This window comes from Nerophis lumbriciformis, linkage group LG27, assembly GCF_033978685.3.
Source record: "Nerophis lumbriciformis linkage group LG27, RoL_Nlum_v2.1, whole genome shotgun sequence".
Lineage (NCBI taxonomy): Eukaryota > Metazoa > Chordata > Actinopteri > Syngnathiformes > Syngnathidae > Nerophis > Nerophis lumbriciformis.
The window spans coordinates 34,425,762-34,447,796 of record NC_084574.2 but is presented as its reverse complement, the minus strand read 5'-3'; the positions used below and the strand labels follow the sequence as shown (position 1 = coordinate 34,447,796).

The 22,035-nt window shown below is 40.2% G+C and overlaps 1 protein-coding gene across 2 annotated transcripts in view; it reads right to left on the bottom strand.

Annotated features, from left to right (window-relative positions):
• The window catches only part of pycr1b (pyrroline-5-carboxylate reductase 1b), a 28,253-nt gene extending 7,197 nt beyond the window's left edge, over window positions 1–21,056 (bottom strand). Inside the window, exons 1-5 of one of the 2 annotated variants that reach the window (XM_061988064.2) lie at window positions 20,889–21,056; window positions 20,477–20,565; window positions 18,816–18,886; window positions 13,237–13,416; window positions 2,497–2,604 (exon numbers count right to left, since the gene is read on the bottom strand). In XM_061988064.2, the coding sequence (XP_061844048.2) occupies window positions 2,497–2,604; window positions 13,237–13,416; window positions 18,816–18,886; window positions 20,477–20,543 (426 nt within the window). In that variant the 5' untranslated portion in view covers window positions 20,544–20,565; window positions 20,889–21,056. The remainder of the gene's footprint in view (window positions 1–2,496; window positions 2,605–13,236; window positions 13,417–18,815; window positions 18,887–20,476; window positions 20,566–20,888) is intronic. The other variant, XM_061988065.2, reaches the window with a different exon arrangement.
• Window positions 21,057–22,035: the final 979 nt, after the last annotated feature.

The following is a 22,035-nucleotide window of genomic DNA, read 5'->3' as shown; positions in this document are numbered from 1 at the left end:
GAAAAAAGAAGATAGATGTGCGTGGCCAAAACAGACTCAGGGAAATTAGTGCTGCACTCCGTTTGAGAAGATAGTCACTAGTCGCTTGCCAGAGCATTTGTTATTGTGCCATCCTATTGGGTCTCAGGTGTCATGACCACCCGCTGCAGCTGTCCACCTGCCATGGGCAAGGATCGCCACAGGATCACACAATGACAGCAATAGGTGGCAAAATGATCGCCTAGATAAATGAATAAATGTCCTCACAAATATTAACATGAACAGAAAGTAATAAATGCATTGGCAAAAAATAATATTTGTTTTCTTGCCTTTATTATTTTTTAATTGTACAAGTCCGATAATGTAGCTTAAGTATCCACAGTCTGTAGAAATGTGCGTACACCAGCTATGAAGTTGTCATGAGGCAGCGCACATTCGTGTCAACGTCAGTTTTGATACATCTCACAGCAAGTTTTTTTGCGTACGCAAGCTTTGTACATGAGGCCCCAGCTTCCTACAATCCATTAGAAAATAGACTACTATAATTAATGTATGTTGCAAGAGCTGTAGTTTTTATTTTAGTAATCTATATCATTTTATTCAATTACCGTATTTTTCGGATTATAAGTCGCAGTTTTTTTCATAGTTTGACCGGGGGTGCGACATATACTCCGGAGCGACTTATGTGTGAAATTATTACCGTATTTTCCGCACTATAAGGCGCACCGGATTATTAGCCGCACCTTCAATGAATGGCATATTTCATAACTTTGTCCACCAATAAGCCGCCCCGGACTATAAGCCGCGCCTACGCTGCGCTAAAGGGAATGTCAAAAAAACAGTCAGATAGGTCAGTCAAACTTTAATAATATATTAAAAACCAGCGTTCTAACAACTCTGTTCACTCCCAAAATGTACGCAAATGTGCAATCACAAACATAGTAAAATTCAAAATAGTGCAGAGCAATAGCAACATAATGTTGCTCGAACGTTAATGTCACAACACACAAAATAAACATAGCGCTCACTTTCTGAAGTTATTCTTCATTCGTAAATCCTTCGTCTTCGGTGTCCGAAGTGAAAAGTTGGGCAAATTTATGATCCACTGGCAGATGTTGGCGTCGTCTGGCGCTGCCTCCTCGTCTTAGTGATGGTGTGTTCGCCTTCTGTCATCCACTGTTCCCACGCAGTTAGCAGTCTAGCTTCGAATGCCCTGTTGACACCAATATCTAGCGGCTGGAGGTCTTTTGTCAATCCACCCGGAATGACGGCGAGTATTGAATTAAGCGCGTAAGCGTGTCTCTCAATGTGCTGTTATGAGCTAGCAAATATAACAACTACACTACCCAGCATGCAACGATAGTTACGAGCATGCGCGGTAGCCCTGAGAAGCGTTGTTGTATGCTGGGAGTTAGAATGTGGTTATGAGCACGCTGTGAGTAAACGTTGAGAACTCAGTTAACACGCCTCGTCTGCATTATTTATAATTAGACAGACAACACACTTAATAGGAGCCATTTTGGGGTCTTTACATAAACACACAAATGGAAATGAAACGTCACATATCCCAGCATGCACCGCGCGCTTCTTCTATGGGGAAAAAAGATGGCGGCTGTTTACCGTAGTTGCGAGACCTAAACTTTATGAAAATGAATCTTAATATTTATCCATATATAAAGCGCACCGGGTTATAAGGCGCACTGTCAGCTTTTGAGAAAATTTGTGGTTTTTAGGTGCGCCTTATAGTGCGGAAAATACGGTAACACACTACCGTAAAATATCAAATAATATTTATCTCATTTGCGTAAGAGACGAAGGAAATGTAGGCAATCGTCACACACGTCAACCAATAAGAATTCGGCGGGGGCAGGTCATGGCAGAAGTGCATTGTGCGTCATGGCAGAAGCGCATTGTGGGTCATGGGATGCTAACTGCTGCTACATCCATAGCTATTAAAATTGATTATTTCAACATTGGCGGTAATTTATAAAAACTGAGAAGTGCTGAACTAAAATGGCACCGAAAAGGAAATCATATATTGCAGATTACAAGCCTGACGTAGTGAAATATGCAGCAGAAAACGGCGATGCCATAATCAAGAATTAAGACTAAAATCTAATTATAAAAAAGCTTTATTTACAATATAAAATAAATGCTTCGGGATTCATGGTTGCCACTCCTGGTCTGTGCTTTAAGAAAACTACAATCATTAGTAAGTACTAAAAACAAAACTATGGATAAATGTACACAGATAAGCCATGTAGCAGGTAAACACAAATTGTAGCAATTGTGTTTGACCCCCTTGCTTAGAGTATCAAGAATAAGCAGTTTTGTATTTGTGTGTTCATTATATACAATTCTCCGTTTCTGTGGCAGGATGACGAAACTTAAAACGAAAAAAAAGTTTTGTGTACCATGTGGACAGGGTCCAAATGTATCCAATAAGAAAAATGCATCAGCCTAGATTGAAGCAGACTGAAGTAAACAATAAAACAGTCACAATCCTTGTGTAATTACCTCTGCATGAGTACCAGTTGCGTAGACTGTTGCTCCCTCTCTCACCACCACTGGAGTGTTGGTCATACACCTCATGACTTTAGGAGCAGGGCGGTACTGAAGCAGTTTCTGAGAATTGATATAAAGACCCATCAATCACATTCAAACCAAAGAAAATGACATTCATTAGGGATGCAACAGTACAAGCTAAAATAACTGCCTAGCACAATACACCCTTTTGGACCACGGATTTCCACTTTTTTTACACTGGACTTTTGCCCGTCCAGTGTAGCAAAAAGCCCTCCGCGTAGCAAATACCTGGGCAAATTAAGGGACTGGGGCTGCATGGGGCACGTTAAGATTTTCAATCTGGCCCGCCGGACATTCCAAAATAATGTTTTTAGATCTTTAAGATAGAAACTGTAGCTGCCATTATGATTTGCAGTGATGTTTTCAAATTACTGTAAGTCTTGAACTATACAAAGTATTTCAATGGTTGGAATCTGCACTTTTGCATGATATACTAGTTACTATGGTAATCTAATTAGTTACTATGGTAATCTAAGTCACAGTAGCTCAGACAAGGCACCAAGCAGTGTGGGCGAGTAGCATTTCCACAGAGCGGCCAGCCTGAAAAGTGAGTGTCAGGGACAGACGCGGAAGGAGATTTTTACAACAAAGTTCTAAAGCTTAGTGATGTATCAGATATATCAGATAGTGGGTGCGTTTGTTTTACCCTTCACGTTCTTATTTCGCTCTTTGTTGCATTTTTTTTGCGTTTCGCTTGATTGTAAAATATGTCGATGGAGAGGGGGTGTGACGTTCATATGTTGTCAATATTCAGTGTTTTACCGTTCATAGTTAATATTGTAAATACCACATTATTTATTTTCATGTACATTCTGGGTGTCTCAGTAAAAAAAATTAAGGAGTCTTAATGTTTTTAGCATTCAATCAGACAATGTGAGGTTTTGTATTAGTGTTCCTAAAAATAGATATACCGGCCTCGAGACACATTGTTTTCTCTAAATTTGGCCCCTCGAGTCAAAATAATTGCCCAGGCCTGGCGTAGCACAATGTGACTCTACCCATGCCCCCCCCCCCCTTTCAAAATCGTATAGAGGAAAAAAATAAACATTTATGTGCAGCTCTAACAAAGAAGATGTAAGTCAACAATTTAAAGAAGCCTTGTTCAAATCTCTTGAATGCTCCTCACAATAGACAACATCTTACCACTCCAGCTTTTTGTTACCTTGACGAATTCCGGCTACAATGCATACTCAGATAAAACTGTGACTTAACTATTGGTCCATACTAGGAGATTCAATTTACTTCAGAGTTAATCGGAACAAAACAATACTTTTTATTTATGCGTTTGATCTGATTCAATGCCTCAGATTTTCCATGTGCTAAAATCTAGAGGGTGTCCTGATCCAATATTGATAGGAGTCCATTATCAGCGAAAAAGTATCGGATGATATCAGCTTGCATTTAAAATCTCAGGATTGAGGGAGAAATGTCTCATCGACACAAAAGCAAAAAAGCGATCAACATATGCAAATTCAATACAAATACAAAATCAAGCATATTTATATTCAAATCTTAAAAATATATCTACAAATACAGGTTTATTTATAGAAATTCTTGATTTATTTGTATGTCACATTTTTACATTTTATTTGTATATATTTTGAAATATCAAATATATTTACACACGTGTTTATTTATACAATTTATTTATTTATTTGTATATCACATTTGTATTTGTATATTTATTAATATATGCATATGTAGGGCAGCACGGTGGAAGAGGGGTTAGTGCGTCTGCCTCACAATACGAAGGTCCTGAGTAGTCGTGAGTTCAATCCCGGCCTCTGGATCTTTCTGTGTGGAGTTTGCATGTTCTCCCCGTGACTGCGTGGGTTCCCTCCGGGTACTCCGGCTTCCTCCCACCTCCAAAGACATGCACCTGGGGATAGGTTGATTGGCAACACTAAATTGGCCCTAGTGTGTGAATGTGAGTGTGAATGTTGTCTGTCTATCTGTGTTGGCCCTGCGATGAGGTGGCGACTTGTCCAGGGTGTACCCCGCCTTCCGCCCGATTGTAGCTGAGATAGGCACAAGCGCCCCCCCGCGACCCCGAAGGGAATAAGCGGTAGAAAATGGATGGATGGATGCATATGTATTAATATCATATTGAATTTCCCCCAGGGATCAATAAAGTACTTTCTATTCTATTCTATATATAAGTTGATGTGAGACAATTCTACTTCCAAAATTATTTGCACACTATTGACAAGTGATGTACCGAAAACTTGACCACCGAAAAAAGACTTTGATCACTGAAAAATGCCCTACCGAAACCAGATGTAAACAAAGCGCACGCCATTGTCTAGAGCGTTGTCAGCATTTGTGCAATGTGGACGTAATTTTTATATATATATATATATATATATATATATATATATATATATATATATATATATAGCAGCTATAACCGCGCAGTTAGCCATCTACATAATGTGCAAATATTAAGAGGACAGTGGCAGCTTTTAAAAAGAGAAAGTCCAACTCAAGGAACAGCACAAAGAAAGTGTGACGTCATGCTCGCATCAGCCTCTTTAGTGAGGGACAGAAGTCGAGTCTCTATATACGAGTGCATTATATAATAACACCAGAAGAAGATGCTAGATTTGCTTGCTTGTTTAAAATAGTTTTTTTTTTATAATTCAAAGTCTGTAAACACTTGTAAACACTTGAAAAATCTTTTAAGTACCTGGTACAACAAGCAGCAACAATTGAAAATATGGCAAAACGATATAAAAAAATATATGTTAATACTAATTGTTAAAAACAGATTTGTTTCAAATCTATGTATACGTTTTTGAGCCTTTTTAAAGAAAACCATACTATAGCAAATTACTCATTGACGTCATTGTGACTACGCCCACAGCGTTACAGGTATCTTGGCCGTGTAGGGGAAACCCTGAGTTTGCATTGATAAAAGCAAGCTATAACAAACTAAACATGTAACTTCAAATTCAATAATGCCTTAAGAAGCATAAGCGATAAACCGTTGAATATTAGGAGTACCGTATTGTCCGCACTATTAGCCGCACCTAAAAACCACAAATTTACTCAAAAGCTGACAGTGCGGCTTTTAACCCGGTGCGCTTTATATATGGATTAATATTAAGATTCATTTTCATAAAGTTTCGGTCTGGTCTCGCAACTACGGTAAACAGCCGCCATCTTTTTTCCCCGTAGAAGAGGAAGTGCTTCTTCTTCTACGCAAGCAACCGCCAAGGTAAGCACCCGCCCCCATAGAACAGGAAGCGCTTCTTCTTCTACTGTAAGCAACCACCCGCCAGCGTAGAAGAAGAAAAAGCGCGCGGATATTACCGTACGTTTCATTTCCTTTGTGTGTTTACATCTGTAAAGACCACAAAATGGCTCCTACTAAGCGACAGGCATCCGGTTCATGAAAAGACGCAATCTCTCCATCCGCACACGGATTACTATTTCACAGCAACTGCCTAAAGACTTTCAAGAAAAGCTGGCTACTTTCCGTGCATATTGTAAAAACAAGATAGCTGAAAAAAAGATCCGGCCAGAGAACATTATCAACATGGACGAGGTTCCACTGACTTTTGATATTCCTGTGAACCGCACTGTGGATACAACGGGAGCACGTACGGTGAATATTCGCACCACAGGGAATGAGAAGTCATCCTTCACTGTGGTTCTAGCTTGCCATGCTAATGGCCAGAAACTTCCACCCATGGTGATATTCAAAAGGAAGACCTTGCCAAAAGAGACCTTTCCAGCCGGCGTCATCATAAAAGCTAACTCGAAGGGATGGATGAAGAAAAGATGAGCGAGTGGTTAAGGTAAGTTTTAAGTTTACGCGAAGAGGCCGGGTGGCTTTTTTCACGCAGCTCCGTCCATGTTGATATACGATTCCATGCGCGCCCACATCACGCTGGTTTTAATATATTATTAAAGTTTGACTGACCTATTTGACTGTTTTTTTGACATTCCTTTAGCGCAGTTAGATGCGGCTTACAACACGGGGCGGCTTATAGGTGGACAAAGTTTTGAAATATGCCGTTCATTGAAGGCGCGGCTTATAACCCAGGGCGCCTTATGGTGCGGAAAATACGGTATGTGAATTTCACTCCGACCTTGTTTACTTCCTTGACGACCTCCTTAAAGTTTTGTAATCAGTCAGAAATTTCAAGCAGCTAAAATGCGCCAAAAATGGGGAAGTGTGGAGAGAGTGTTTTGCACATCTCATTACACACTATAGTAAATTTGTGTTTAATTTTAAATGATATAGTGTCTGAACGTGTTTAATAATGCCCACAAAGTTCAATGGGCAGGAGGCGTGTTCTGTGCAACCTTGTATTGACCTTATTTCTCGGTTATAGTAAATTTATATCATGAGTTGAGTCATATGAATTAATATTGTGCTCATATCCTTCGCAAGTGAAACTCAAGGTCATTGGCCGTTGATTCTATCTTTGCCCACTAGAGGGTGGCAAGATCTCTCAAATTCAAATCACAGAGGGCTAAATTTAGGCAAATAACATGCCACAACTCAATCTTCTTCTTAAATGTGTTATATTTCCTGGGCTGAATTTAAAGGGGAACTGCACTTTTTAAGGAATTTTGCTTATCGTTCACAATCAATATGAAAGACATGACGGATGGATTTTAAAAAAATGCATTCTAAATAATAAATAAAAGGTAATTAAGTTTGCTTACAGCGGAGCCAATGGAAGCTTCATTATTCCGTCCATAAAAGCCGATAAATAACCATTGAAAAAGAGCCAACAATACTTAATTTACATTTCATGACTTGAATATTAACCAAGTATCAGTGATATTGTTATTGTAAGCGCTAACGCAGACAAACTATTTATAGCGGCGCCGTGATTCACCTCGGTCGCCGGGATCACTTCAGTGTCACCCTATGTTTACATCAAATAGTCTGCGGTTTCCTTGCTTCCTGTAATTTTATTGTAGATCATAAATCATGCATCTCACCTGGACAGTAAATGGCTGAGGAGATAATCTGACACTTTGACCGCCATATAGGACCCCCCCACACCCATTTCTTTGCGAGGATTACGAGACATACTGTGGTGCAAAAACCAACGTATGGACTGTACCACAGGTCACCTGCAACGTTCCCTCTAAGGTGCGCGCCTGCGCAATTGTGCGCTGCTCAAGCGTCCTCTGCGCACAGCAAATATATGCCGCGCAACAAATCAAATCTCATCTGAATTCTAAACAAAATTAACACATTTATTCTGTGTAATTTTGCAATGCAACTCTGAGTGACAGTGACAACAAGCGGCCCTAACGGTCTTCGTCAACACCGTTCAATTACTGTAACGTCTATCGAGATGCTTCGAAGACAGGAATTATATCGATCACTTTATTGAGCAAAACTGTTTATATTCGGCCATAACCACACCAAAAACATGAGTAAAAAACTTCTATCTCGAAAAATTAGTCATTTTCTGCCGTACAAACCAGGCCAAAAGCAACTTGTCACCTGTCACCAACACGCATACCACTAAGCCACTGGTGCGTTTATGGACACAAAAAGTCAGACAACTCAAACACCCCACAAAGTTACACTATGACTCCTCAGTCATACGTGTGCTTATTCTACTGTCATTTATTATTAATGTTAATTTATTCGCCGGGCGCCGGTCAGAAGGAGTCTACTCCTGCACACTGTGACCAGGACTTCTCGGAAGACAGCAGGAACTTCACTCGGTGACAGAAAACACCGTGAGTATGGCTTCCTGCGCGTCTTGCACCTTACTCACGGAGAGGCTGGCTCTGCTAGAGGGCCGTGTCCGCCAGTTAGAGCAGAGTAATCTCGTAACTTTAGATGTTGCGGACACATCTGCTAGCGTTAGCTGTAGCGAGCTAACTAGCCCAGCCTGTAGCAGTCCTAAGCGGCCTACAAGCTACGGTGTACCGGTTGAGACGCATAATAGATTTAGCTCTTTAGCTAGTCCTACACCCCAGTCTACCGGGCACCACACCTTAGTCATAGGGGACTCCATCACCCGAAACATAAAGCTTAGCAAACCAGCCACAATTAAGTGCATCCCGGGGGCCCGAGCACCTGACATTGAGGCTAATCTTAGGGAGCTAACTCGCAACAGGCCTAGTAAACACGTACGACAGGCTAATCGCACCACTAGTTATGCGAATATAGTTGTACACGTTGGCTCCAATGACACTAGAATGAGACAGTCAGAGATTACAAAGAGAAACATAGCCAGGACTTGTGATCTCGCTAGAAAGATGTCCAGGCATCGAGTAATTGTCTCTGGCCCCCTGACTGCGAGAGGCAATGATGAGAGATATAGCAGATTAGTCTCGTTTAACAAGTGGCTGGCTAGCTTCTGTAGACAACAGGGACTAACGTTTATTGATAATTGGCCCTCTTTCTGGGGCAAACCAGGCTTGCTGATGAGGGACGGCCTTCACCCTAACCAGGAAGGCGCCATCATCCTGTCTAAGAATATAGACTACTGTTTAAGTCACATTTGACTAACTACACTAGAGCAAGCCCGGCCACAGGCAATTACAGAGCCTGCTAGTCCGGGTGAGGAGTCAGTTAAGCTAGAACTGGCCAGCACCAGGCTGGATAATTCCTGTACGCATAGCAATTTTCTTAGAATAACACACAACTCACATAATGTGTTTTCTGTTGTGAATGTGTCCGGGGTAGATATGCATTCTACTGAGGTGGCAAATCATGATGCGTTCAGTCGATCGCAGCATCAAGCAAACAATCTGAAAATTCCCGTCGTATCAATTCCTAGATATGGTCGAAACTATTTAAAGTGCACTACGTATAATAAACGCAACATTATTAATATTTCTACTACGGATAATTTAAACAAAAACTCGTCAAAACAGCCCAATACTTATAATATGGGCTTTTTAAACATAAGATCATTGTCTCCCAAAACGTTATTAGCTAATGAGGTCATTAGAGACAACAATCTTAACGTCATTGGTCTTAGCGAAACCTGGCTCAAACCAGACGAATTTTTTGCGCTAAATGAGGCATCTCCTCCTAACTATACGAATGCGCATATTGCCCGTCCCCTTAAAAGGGGTGGGGGGGTCGCACTAATATACAATGAAAACTTTAACCTTACCCCTAACCTAAATAATAAATACAAATCGTTTGAGGTGCTTACTATGAGGTCTGTCGCACCGCTGCCTCTCGATATGGCTGTTATCTACCGCCCTCCAGGGCCCTACTCGGACTTTATTAATGAATTCTCAGAGTTCATTGCTGATCTAGTGACGCACGCAGACAATATAATCATAATGGGGGACTTTAATATCCATATGAATACCCCATCGGACCCTCAGTGCGTGGCGCTCCAGACTATAATTGATAGCTGTGGTCTTACACAAATAATAAATGAACCTACGCATCGCAACGGCAATACGATAGATCTAGTGCTGGTCAGGGGTGTCACCACCTCCAAAGTTATGGTACTCCCGTATACTAAAGTAATGTCCGATCATTACCTTATAAAATTCGAAGTTCTGACTCATTGTCAACAAACTAATAATAATAATAACTGCTATAGCAGCCGCAACATTAATGCCGCCACAACGATGACTCTTGCTGACCTACTGCCTTCGGTAATGGCACCATTCCCAAATTATGTCGGCTCTATTGATAACCTCACTAACAACTTTGACAATGCCCTGCGCAAAACCATTGATAGTATAGCACCGCTAAAACAAAAAAGGGCCCCTAAAAGGCGCACCCCATGGTTTACAGAGGAAACCAGAGCTCATAAATTATCATGTAGAAAGTTGGAACGCAAATGGCGCGCGACCAAGCTTGAGGTTTTCCATCAAGCATGGAGTGATAGTTTAATATCGTATAAACGCATGCTTACCTTAGCTAAAGCTAAATATTACTCAAATCTCATCCGCCTCAACAAAAACGACCCTAAATTTTTGTTTAGTACAGTAGCATCGCTAACCCAACAAGGGACTCCTCCCAATAGCTCCACCCACTCGGCAGATGACTTTATGAATTTCTTTAATAAGAAAATTGAACTCATTAGAAAGGAGATTAAAGACAACGCATCCCAGCTACAACTGGGTTCTATGAACACAGATACAACTGTATCTACGACGGATACTGCAATACAAAATAGTCTCTCTCTTTTTGATGAAATAACATTAGAGGAACTATTACAGCGTGTAAGTGGGATAAAACAAACAACATGTTTACTTGACCCACTTCCTGGGAAACTTATCAAGGAGCTTTTTGTATTATTAGGTCCATCAGTGCTAAATATTATAAACTTATCACTTTCCTCTGGCACTGTTCCCCTAGCATTCAAGAAAGCGGTTATTCATCCTCTGCTCAAAAGACCTAACCTTGATCCTGACCTCATGGTAAACTACCGACCGGTGTCCCACCTTCCCTTTATTTCGAAAATCCTCGAAAAAATTGTCGCACAGCAGCTAAATGAACACTTAGTGTCTAACAATCTCTGTGAACCTTTTCAATCCGGTTTCAGGGCAAATCACTCTACGGAGACAGCCCTCGCAAAAATGACTAATGATCTACTGCTAACGATGGATTCTGATGCGTCATCTATGTTGCTGCTTCTTGATCTTAGCGCTGCTTTCGATACCGTCGATCATAATATTTTATTAGAGCGTATCAAAACACGTATTGGTATGTCAGACTTAGCTTTGTCGTGGTTTAACTCTTATCTTACTGACAGGATGCAATGCGTCTCCCATAATAATGTGACCTCGGACTATGTTAAGGTAACGTGCGGAGTTCCTCAGGGTTCGGTTCTTGGCCCTGCACTCTTTAGTATTTACATGCTGCCGCTAGGCGACATCATACGCAAATACGGTGTTAGCTTTCATTGCTATGCTGATGACACCCAACTCTACATGCCCCTAAAGCTGACCAACACGCCGGATTGTAGTCAGCTGGAGGCGTGTCTTAATGAAATTAAACAATGGATGTCCGCTAACTTCTTGCAACTCAACGCCAAGAAAACGGAAATGCTGATTATCGGTCCTGCTAAACACCGACATTTATTTAATAATACCACCTTAACATTTGACAACCAAACAATTACACAAGGCGAATCAGTAAAGAATCTGGGTATTATCTTCGACCAAACTCTCTCGTTTGAATCACACATTAAGAGTGTTACTAAAACGGCCTTCTTTCATCTCCGTAATATCGCTAAAATTCGTTCTATTTTATCCACTAGCGACGCTGAGATCATTATTCATGCGTTCGTTACGTCTCGTCTCGACTACTGTAACGTATTATTTTCGGGTCTCCCTATGTCTAGCATTAAAAAATTACAGTTGGTACAAAATGCGGCTGCTAGACTTTTGACAAGAACAAGAAAGTTTGATCATATTACGCCTATACTGGCTCACCTGCACTGGCTTCCTGTGCACTTAAGAAGTGACTTTAAGGTTTTACTACTTACGTATAAAATACTACACGGTCTAGCTCCGTCCTATCTTGTCGATTGCATTGTACCATATGTCCCGGCAAGAAATCTGCGTTCAAAGAACTCCGGCTTATTAGTGATTCCCAGAGCCCAAAAAAAGTCTGCGGGCTATAGAGCGTTTTCTATTCGGGCTCCAGTACTATGGAATGCCCTCCCGGTAACAATTAGAGATGCTACCTCAGTAGAAGCATTTAAGTCCCATCTTAAAACTCATTTGTATACTCTAGCCTTTAAATAGCCCCCCTGTTAGACCAGTTGATCTGCCGTTTCTTTTCTTTTCTCCTCTGCTCCCCTTTTCCTTGAGGGGGGGGGGGGGCACAGGTCCGGTGGCCATCGGCTGGGAACATCTCTGCGCTGCTGACCCGTCTCCGCTCGGGATGGTGTCCTGCTGGCCCCACTATGGACTGGACTCTTACTATTATGTTGGATCCACTATGGACTGGACTCTCACAATATTATGTCAGACCCACTCGACATCCATTGCTTTCGGTCTCCCCTAGAGGGGGGGGGGGGTTACCCACATATGCGGTCCTCTCCAAGGTTTCTCATAGTCATTCACATCGACGTCCCACTGGGGTGAGTTTTTCCTTGCCCGTATGTGGGCTTTGTACCGAGGATGTCGTTGTGGCTTGTGCAGCCCTTTGAGACACTTGTGATTTAGGGCTATATAAATAAAGATTGATTGATTGATTGATTTATTTTAATCATAGAATGCTGTTACTAGAGAAAGTTACAGGAATGCACACTTCATCCTATGCTTACATTTCATTGTGCAACATAAGGATGTTTAAGGGGAACTAAATGTGATCTCTGAAAGGGGTACAAATGATTTCCAAAGCAGGAGCCCCACCCAGACATATTGTACAATACTAATCCATAGCTTATGAAAAACAAGATTTCTTTTATTTTCATTACAAGTAGGCCAAATCACTAATATTACAAAATAATCTCATGAAAATGACTCCTCTCATTTGAGTGTTGTTATAAAAGATTGGTTTGAGACAGGTGTGCTGCTGGTATTGCCACGTGTGATGTTGCTCACATGTGCTCCACTGAATGCTCAGGGAGTTTTTGTGTTTGCTCAGACACATGAACAATTAGAGGGAACATTGGTCACCTGTATCATTACACCTCTAGTATTCAAGTAAGACAAGTAAATGTACAATGACACAGCAATGGAAATTGTAAGAGTAATAATCACCTTTTCGATGGAGCTGATGGTGACCCCTGCAGCACAAGACACTATGAGATGGCGGTCTTCGATGTCTGGACCAATCTCATCCAGAACGAAAGGGATAATGTGAGGCTTCACAGCCAGAAAGAGCACATCACTCTTGCTGACTGTCTCTTTGTTACTGGTTGTCAGGCTCACTCCCATTTTCTACAAACAATGGAATTGCAACACTTATCAATATTATTATTATTACAGCATAAGTAGAAGAGTCACATGCCTGTAATTTCTTAAAGGGGTCATATTATGTTTTTTTTCTTCCTACATTTAAAACACTTTTTACAATTTTGCATAGATGATGTTTCACAGACTATCTTCGAGCCACATTCCGACCGTATCTTGACGAAGCGCAGTTTCGTGGGCGGTCCTATTTTTGTGCCTCCACTACGACTGTCTTCTCCGGTGAAAGCCATGTTGTAGTTTTTAGCGCTTCCTTATGGTACCAGTAAACTGAAAAACTTATTGATGAAAACCCTTAATCCATCCATTTTTCCACCACTTGTGGAAATGTCGCGGGGGACAAGTCGTCACCTCATAAACCGTTGCTCAGAAAATATATTTGAAGTCAGTGTGTGAATGTTGTCTGTGTTGGCCCTGCTATGAGGTGGCCACTTGTCCAGGGTGTACACCGCCTTCCGCCCGAATGCAGCTGAGATAGGCTCCAGCACCCCCTGCGACCTCGAAAGGGACAAGCGGTAGAAAATGGATGGATGGATTAATTGTTAATCTAACCTTTCTTAGAAGCAGAACATTCTAGACTAATATAAACATATCCACTGCGAAGGACATTGCTTGTCAGAAAGTAAAATATAGAAGACACTAACGTGTACATTATTTTACCCTGGATGTTTACATTGTCACTTTAAAGACACTCAAATGTAAGTTGTTGTTTTTTTGTATTTGCTTGAAACAGTAGATGTTCCTGCACAATTCTTTGCACTTAAACATACACGTTTGTACTAGGGATGTCCCGATCCGATATTTGGATCGGATCGGCCGCTGATATTTGCAAAAAAATGCGTATCGGCAAGGCATGGGAAAATGCCGATCCAGATCCAGTTAAAAAAACAACAACTCCGCTCCGTTTTTTCCAACGCACCTATTTAAATAGTACATTCCACTTTTCTGCTGCTCCCTATAACTTCCGTTCCGCATTTTCCAGCACACCTTCAACACATCCACAGGTCTGTGGATTCTGACGCAGTTGCTTTCAGCTGCTGGCATTACACGACAGGCTCTTCTCACTCTTTCCTGTGTCTGTGCTTCTCACAGACAGCAAGCGCACCTTCTTACACATGTCACATACTGTCACGTCATACGTCACATACTGTCACGTCATACGTCACATACGTATAAGCCCTCCCAGAGCAGAGAGGTAGCAGCATGGCTAACGTTAGCTGTGATGCTAGCGCAGCCGTGTGACCAACGTTCTCTCTAAGGTGCGCGCTTGTGCAATTGCGCAGTTTAAACGTCCTCTGCGCATAGCAATTATATGCCACGCACAAAATCAAATAAAAAAATAAGCGCATAACAATTTTCGACACACCGACACGTCAGAGAAAACAGTTTTCGTCATCATTGTTCAAATATTATAACGTCTGTCGAGACGCTTATCTCCGTTCGGTGCCGCACGACCACACCATCAAAATGCCGAGGCAAAAATTTCCACATCAACACCGTATGAAAAAATTAGTGATTTTTTTAGTTGTGATTTCCTTCTCTGCATGAAAGTTTAAAAGTAGCATATATTAATGCAGTAAGAAGAAGAATGTTTTAATGTAGACATGCAAGCCTTAAAAGAAAATGTTGAAAATCAAGACTACATTTCCTGCAAATGGGTGCATTTCTACCCTATATTTTAACTTTAGATTTATTCTCATATCAAACTCTTTTGGCTGTCTTTTTGACATTTACATCCGGCGCCCCCCTCCACACCCTGGATTATAAATAATGTAAATAATTCAATGTGATTATCTTGTGTGATGACTGTATTATGATGATAGTATATATCTGATAGTATATATCTGTATCATGAATCAATTTAAGTGGACCCCGACTTAAACAAGTTGAAAAACTTATTCGGGTGTTACCATTTAGTGGTCAATTGTACGGAATATGTACTTCACTGTGCAACCTACTAATAAAAGTATCAATCAATCAATCAAAACACACAGAATCATCATACTCATGTGATTATATGCATCAAGTGTTCATTCAAGGCTAAGGAAAAATATCGAGATATATATCGTGTATCGCAATATGGCCATAAAATATCGCAATATTAAAAAAAGGCCATATCGCCCAGCCCTTGTTTCAATGATGCCATTTCTGTTTGTCATGTATAATTTAGTCTATTTTGTGTTTATCCTTGAATAAACAGGTCAGTTTCTTGTTACCAACCATTGTGTATTATTCAAACTCACCTAATTCAGCTGGCTAGTTGTTATCAAGAGTACTAAAACCCTTTTCAACATGATTCTGACAACTAAGTAGGCTAAATAACTTTAAAAACTTTAATACATGCTCGGATAGGCCATTATCGGTCAGTATCGGTATCAGATCGGAAGTGCAAAAACAATATCGGTATCGGATCGGAAGTGCAAAAACCTGGATTGGGACATCCCTAGTTTGTACTATGATTAAAACATTTGAACATTATGTTTGTGTTCAATTACAGTAAGTGTGTTTATCCTAAACATTTCTGCCACTTCATTTTACACATTACAGCATACAGTGGACATACAGTGAGTACGGAAAGTATTCAGACCCTTTTAAAATTTTTCACTTTCATTTTATTTCTCATTGATGTACACTATATCATTACACTATTGTTACTATAACAATCTACAAGGTTAATGTAGGTTGCTTCTCTTTCTCCCCCTCCATTTTTCTGCATTCTTTTGTATCTCAAGTTATCATTACGTCAATGTATTGTTGCATTTGAACAACTGTATTGTTGATAATAGAGGTAAATTATTGGTATTGTTCATTATCAATAGCGCTATTTCTATTGGTATTTGTTTTGCTCCATTTGTAGTGTAATAATGCTCATTGTAATTTCTGTATTATTTTTTATTTTCGCTAACTGCTTCTTTGCTATCACTTTTACCATCATATTTGTACATGTCGTATTTGCTGATGTTGCTCTATTGTTGTTGTTGTGTTTGCTGTCGTTTTTGTCTCTCTGTCTAATCCCCCTCTTGTCCCCACAATTTCCCCCTCTGTCTTCTTTTTCTTTCTTTCTATCCCCTCCTGCTCCGGCCCGGCTGCACCAAATGATAATATAAATACATTTAATAAAGTCAAATACAAATAAGGCAACAAGAGAAGAATCCTACACTTCTCTTTTGTAAAGTAAATCTGAATAGCCGATATGGGCATCTACATCAACTATATGATTTGCCCTGAGAAGCTGGACAGGACCAAAAAAAAAAAAAAAAAAATGTACACTAAAGCAAAAAAGTATTGAGCAAAGGGTCTGAATACCTATGTACATTTGATTTGACTTTAATTTTCAATACATTTGCAAAAAAATCTTTTTTTTTTTTTTTTTGTCACGATGGGGTGCTGAGTATACATTAATAAGAAATAAAATGAACTTTTTTTATTTTAGCAGATGGCTGCAATAAAACAAGGAGTGAAACATTTAAAGGGGTCTGACTCTGAATAATTTACATACCCACTATATACCACAATAACATCGTACCGTGGCCTTAATATTGTTATATCGTACCGTGAGATTTTGATACCGTTACATCCCAAATAATTTGTATTAGAAATGGCAGCAGCGGAAGATACATGTGCATGTACAAGGCAGTCTGTCCCACAACAAGAAGATAGAGAAAAAGAAAGAACTTACTGACTACAACGGCGAACTCACGCAAAGCTTAAGGTAGAACTTTACCATATAAGGAGATCCGCTGGGTAGGGCAGGGCGATATGGACCAACACTGATATCCTGGTATTTTATAGGCCAAATCGCGACATACAATATCGGTATTTTAAACTCAACACCACATTACTGCTACTTAAAAAACAACAACTAATTAATTATAGTTACTCAATACTTAACCAATAATTAAATATCGGATAAAATTAATTACTAAGTAAAGCAATTAATGAGTTACTTCAAAATAAACATTAAAATATATGTCATATGCAGATGAGGGAAATGAATGAGAGCAGCATGTGCATGCATGTGTTTAAAAGGCGGTGTCTGTTGCCAAGCGACGTTTGACGTCAGCAAGGATTTCATCTGAACTGTATTTGTTAGCTTAAGCAGTGGCAGATTGTCGGCTCTGACGGCTGTTCTGTTGAATCTTTTCATCGGCTTGTGTTACCTCTGGTTAATAAAGGGGAGCTGCCAGCCGCCTGAGCGGGCACGTCGGCTGTGCGCCAAAGCGAAAGTGGCGGGGGTAGTGACTCCGGACGGGCTCCAGACCCTTCCTAAACTGTGGTGTCTGCCGGGCGCGCCGCACCAGCCGTAACAAAGGCACATCATTAGATATCGGTATGACGGTATTTTCTCAAGTATATACAGTACAGGCCAAAAGTTTGGACACACCTTCTCATTCAATGCATTTTTCTTAATTTTCATAACTATTTGCATTGTAAATTGCCACTGAAGGTATCAAAACTATGAATGAACACATGTGGAGTTACGTACTTAACAAAAAAAGGTGAAATAACTGAATACATGTTTTATACTGTAGTTTCTTCAAAATAGCCACCCTTTGCTCTGATTACTGCTTTGCACACTCTTGGCATTCTCTCGATGAGCTTAGAGCACACCTGTGAAGTGAAAACCATTTCAGGTGACTACCGCTTGAAGCTCATCGAGAGAATGATAATTGCCAAAAAGGAGATGATTTGAAGGGGTGCAATGAGGAACACCTCAAGTACAGTACAGGCCAAAAGTTTGGACACACCTTCTCATCCAATGAGTTTTCTTTATTTTCATGACTATTTACATTGTAGATAGTCACTGAAGGCATCAAAAACTATGACACCTGTGAAGTGAAAACTATTTCTGGTGACTACCTCTTGAAGCTCATCAAGAGAACGCCAAGAGTGTGCAAAGCAGTAATCAGAGCAAAGGGTGGCTATTTTGAAGAAACTAGAATATAAAACATGTTTTCAGTTATTTCCATTTTTTTGTTAAGTACATAACTCCACATGTGTTCATTCATAGTTTTGATGCCTTCAGTGACAATCTACAAGGTAAATAGTCATGAAAATAAAGAAAACCCAGTGAATGAGAAGGTGTGTCCAAACTTTTGGCCTGTACTGTATCTCTTTCTAGAATATACCGGTATTAAGTGTAATACCAGTATACCGCCCAGCCCTACAACAGGGCAAATTTGTTTGGAGGAAGTATGAAGGAAAACAAATGTATTATAAATATCTCCATCCTGCCTCAATGGTTTGATTTCACATTTTTTGGGCTTATGCAGATCCCAAATACACAAAAACAGGTACCAATAGGTAAGAACAGTTCATTTTGCAAGATAGGAGCCCTTTAAGACTACAAAATGAAAGACCAGTCTCACCCTCAGGCCGGTCACAGTAGGCAAGTCAGTGTCTGGGGAGCTCGCTGTGATCCTGTGTGTAGCGATCACACCTGAGGACATTAAATAAACAGGTAGGTAGTAGGTACAAAATGCTATTAAATGACCATATGTAGTGTACTTAGGGATGCATCGATTACCGGTTTTACTATTAACCATGATTAAAAAACTCAACGCATGTTTTAGTCTTCCTCACTCGCTATAAACGGACATTATGCTGGTATGTTATTTTTGGCGCAACCCGCACAGTACGAACACAAAGTCATACTAGCGGTGCACACGCTTATACACACCTATTGAGGTGGTATGCTATTTTAGCTTAGAAATGACGGCGAGACAAAGCAGCAAACTGTTCTCACGCATCAGATTATAAGGCGCATTAGGGGTCATCAAATATCATATTATTACCGGTACATGTAAAACACTTCCTTGTGGTGTACATAACATGTAATGGTGGTTCTTTGGTCAAAATGTTGCATAGATTACGTTTTACAGTCCATCTTCAAGCCTCTTTTTGGCAGTCGCTTCAGGATGCGCAGTTTTGTGGGCGGTCTTAATTTACGTGGCTCACCGTGTCAAAAGATGGAGCTAACTGTTTTAATGACATTCAGACTTTACTTCAATTGATAACGGAGCAGCATCCCGTCATCCGCGGCTCACTAGTGCAATAACGACGCCGGAAATGTGTCCCTTAAAAAAAACGTCCGACCGGAACTCTCTAATGACTAAAGTTCCTTGGGTGAATAATGTAAACTCACTAAACAGGTATGTTTTAGCGCTTTCATGGCGAGTTTACGGACATATTTAAGTAAGAACTTTACACTACTTTAAATTAGAAATGGCAACAGTGGAGGATGAATGTCCCATAACAAGAAGAGAAAGAAAAATAAGAAGCTTATTGACTACAAAGGCAGACGCGTGTACATTTTCAAGACTTTTGCAGATCCCAAATACAGATAGTGTACCAGATGGTAAGAAAAGTTGCTTTTGCACAATATTACAAAACAAAACGCCAGATAATATGTCTTACCTTACACACACCATAATAATACTCCTATGTTGAAGCACAGTACAATCCATCAAGCGGTGCGGCTTCATAGCTTACCAAAGTCGTACTAAAACATTTTGATACACTTTTGAGCTCCGTGTGTAATGTTTTATATTTTCAAATGGAACACAAAATTGTTGTGTTGTTTAATTGCGGCATATTGCAGTCTACATGTATCTCTTATGTGTGACTGCCATCTACTGGTCTCACTTATCATTTCACCATGTACCAAATAAAATAGCTTCAAGGTCAGTAAGCACAACCAAAATTATTAGGCACACCAGGTTATAAGGCGCACTGTCGACTTTTGAGGAAATGAAAAGGATTTTAAGTGCGCCTTATAGTCCGAAAAATACGGTACTGTTATTTTTGATGGTGAGAAATAACATCAAAAACTCTATGGATTGTATGCGATTTTTTTTGTTGTGAAATTAATCAAAGCAAAATATTCTTGAAACTAATTGGTACTCAGATTGCAATCGTACGGTGAATATCTATCATCGTTGCATCTCTACACGTACCACTGCTTCACCTCAACTTTGTCTGAAATTAAGGGTTGCACACAGATGAAGTTTGGAGGAGAAGTCAAGTTTACCTGCTGCAGTGAATCCTTTCACCAATGCATGAGCCAGCTGACCTGCTCCAATGAAGCCGACACTCATTTTGGCAACGGCTGTGACGTATCTGCTCCCCAAAAACAGCAACAACAATCAATAGCATCAATAAATACAAAATGTAATGTACATTATATTAGCTCTATTGTTAATTGTAAATATATCAGTCGTATGAATGCCCAAGATGGCTTGCAAGACAATGTTACCCCTATTGATGTCATTAAGGATTATTCTTCGACATGCTTTATTGAATAATAATAATTGATGAAGTGACAATAATGTGAAGATGTGCTGATGCAACTTCATGCTAGCTAGCAGCTAACCTGTTAGCAAAGATTGACAGCGACATATTGGCGAAAACACGACGAATACACATTCAACACGGACACAAACCTCTTCTTGGATAAAGGCACCGGCGCCCACGGGACTGACAGATGGAGTCTAGCGAGGTGACACTTACTTTCCCGGTGTGGGAAAATGACGAAAGGCCACTTCTTGTGTCAACGTGGCTCGCCCCTGACATGAAGAACCACCATGGCAATGCCAAACAAAGACAGCCAATCACCGTACAGAGATTTCGAGAGCAGCCAATCAGAAAGCAATTTAAAAGAATTGGGCGGGATTAATTATTACGTCACAGCTATGAAGTTACAACGAAAATACTTGAGGACGGTTAAAAAAAAAAAAATTATAAAGTAGATAAAATAAATGTTGAGCGAGTTACGTTAACACTCATGGCTTCCTTTTTGGTCCAGAAATATTATCCAAAAAAAACATTTAACTTCCATCTGTAGTTAGGATGTAGTGATAAGTCAGTTCCGGTGCCTCACGTTCACTGACCGGCAGGTGAGGTTCATGGTTCATTTAATGAGACTTTTCTTTTTGCAACTTTACATTCCTGTGTTCTAATCAATGTTGTTGGTTGGTAGAAGTTCATTTTGAACATGTACACAGTTCCAATATGACACGTCACATATTTTCCGGAAGACGCAAAGTTTATTAAATCCGACCTCTTTCCCACTTCATAGAAATAACTAATAAACACATACCGTTTTTTTTTTTTCGGACTATGAGGCGCACTTAAAATCCTTTAATTTTTTCAAAAAAATCGACAGTGCGCCTTATAACCCGATGCGCCTAATACTTTTGGATTCACCGACCTCCATGCAATTTTATTTGGTACATGGTGTAATGATTATTGTGACCAGTAGATGGCAGTCACACATAAGAGATACGTGTAAACTGCAAGATGACGCCAGTAAACACCACTAAAACTTTTACATGTTCCAATTGAGAATATAGAACATTACACACGGCGCTCAAAAATCCGTCAAAATGTTTTTAAGTACGACTTCGGTACGCTATGAAGCCGCACCGCTTGATGGATACGAGTATTATTATGGTGTGTGTATAAGGATGGCAAAATGGCACCTATTAGCAGACATGTTATCTAGCGTTTGTTTCACAATATTATGCAAAATCAACTTTTCTTACCTTCTGGTACCTGCTGATGTGTATTTGGGTTCTGCATAAGTCCTGA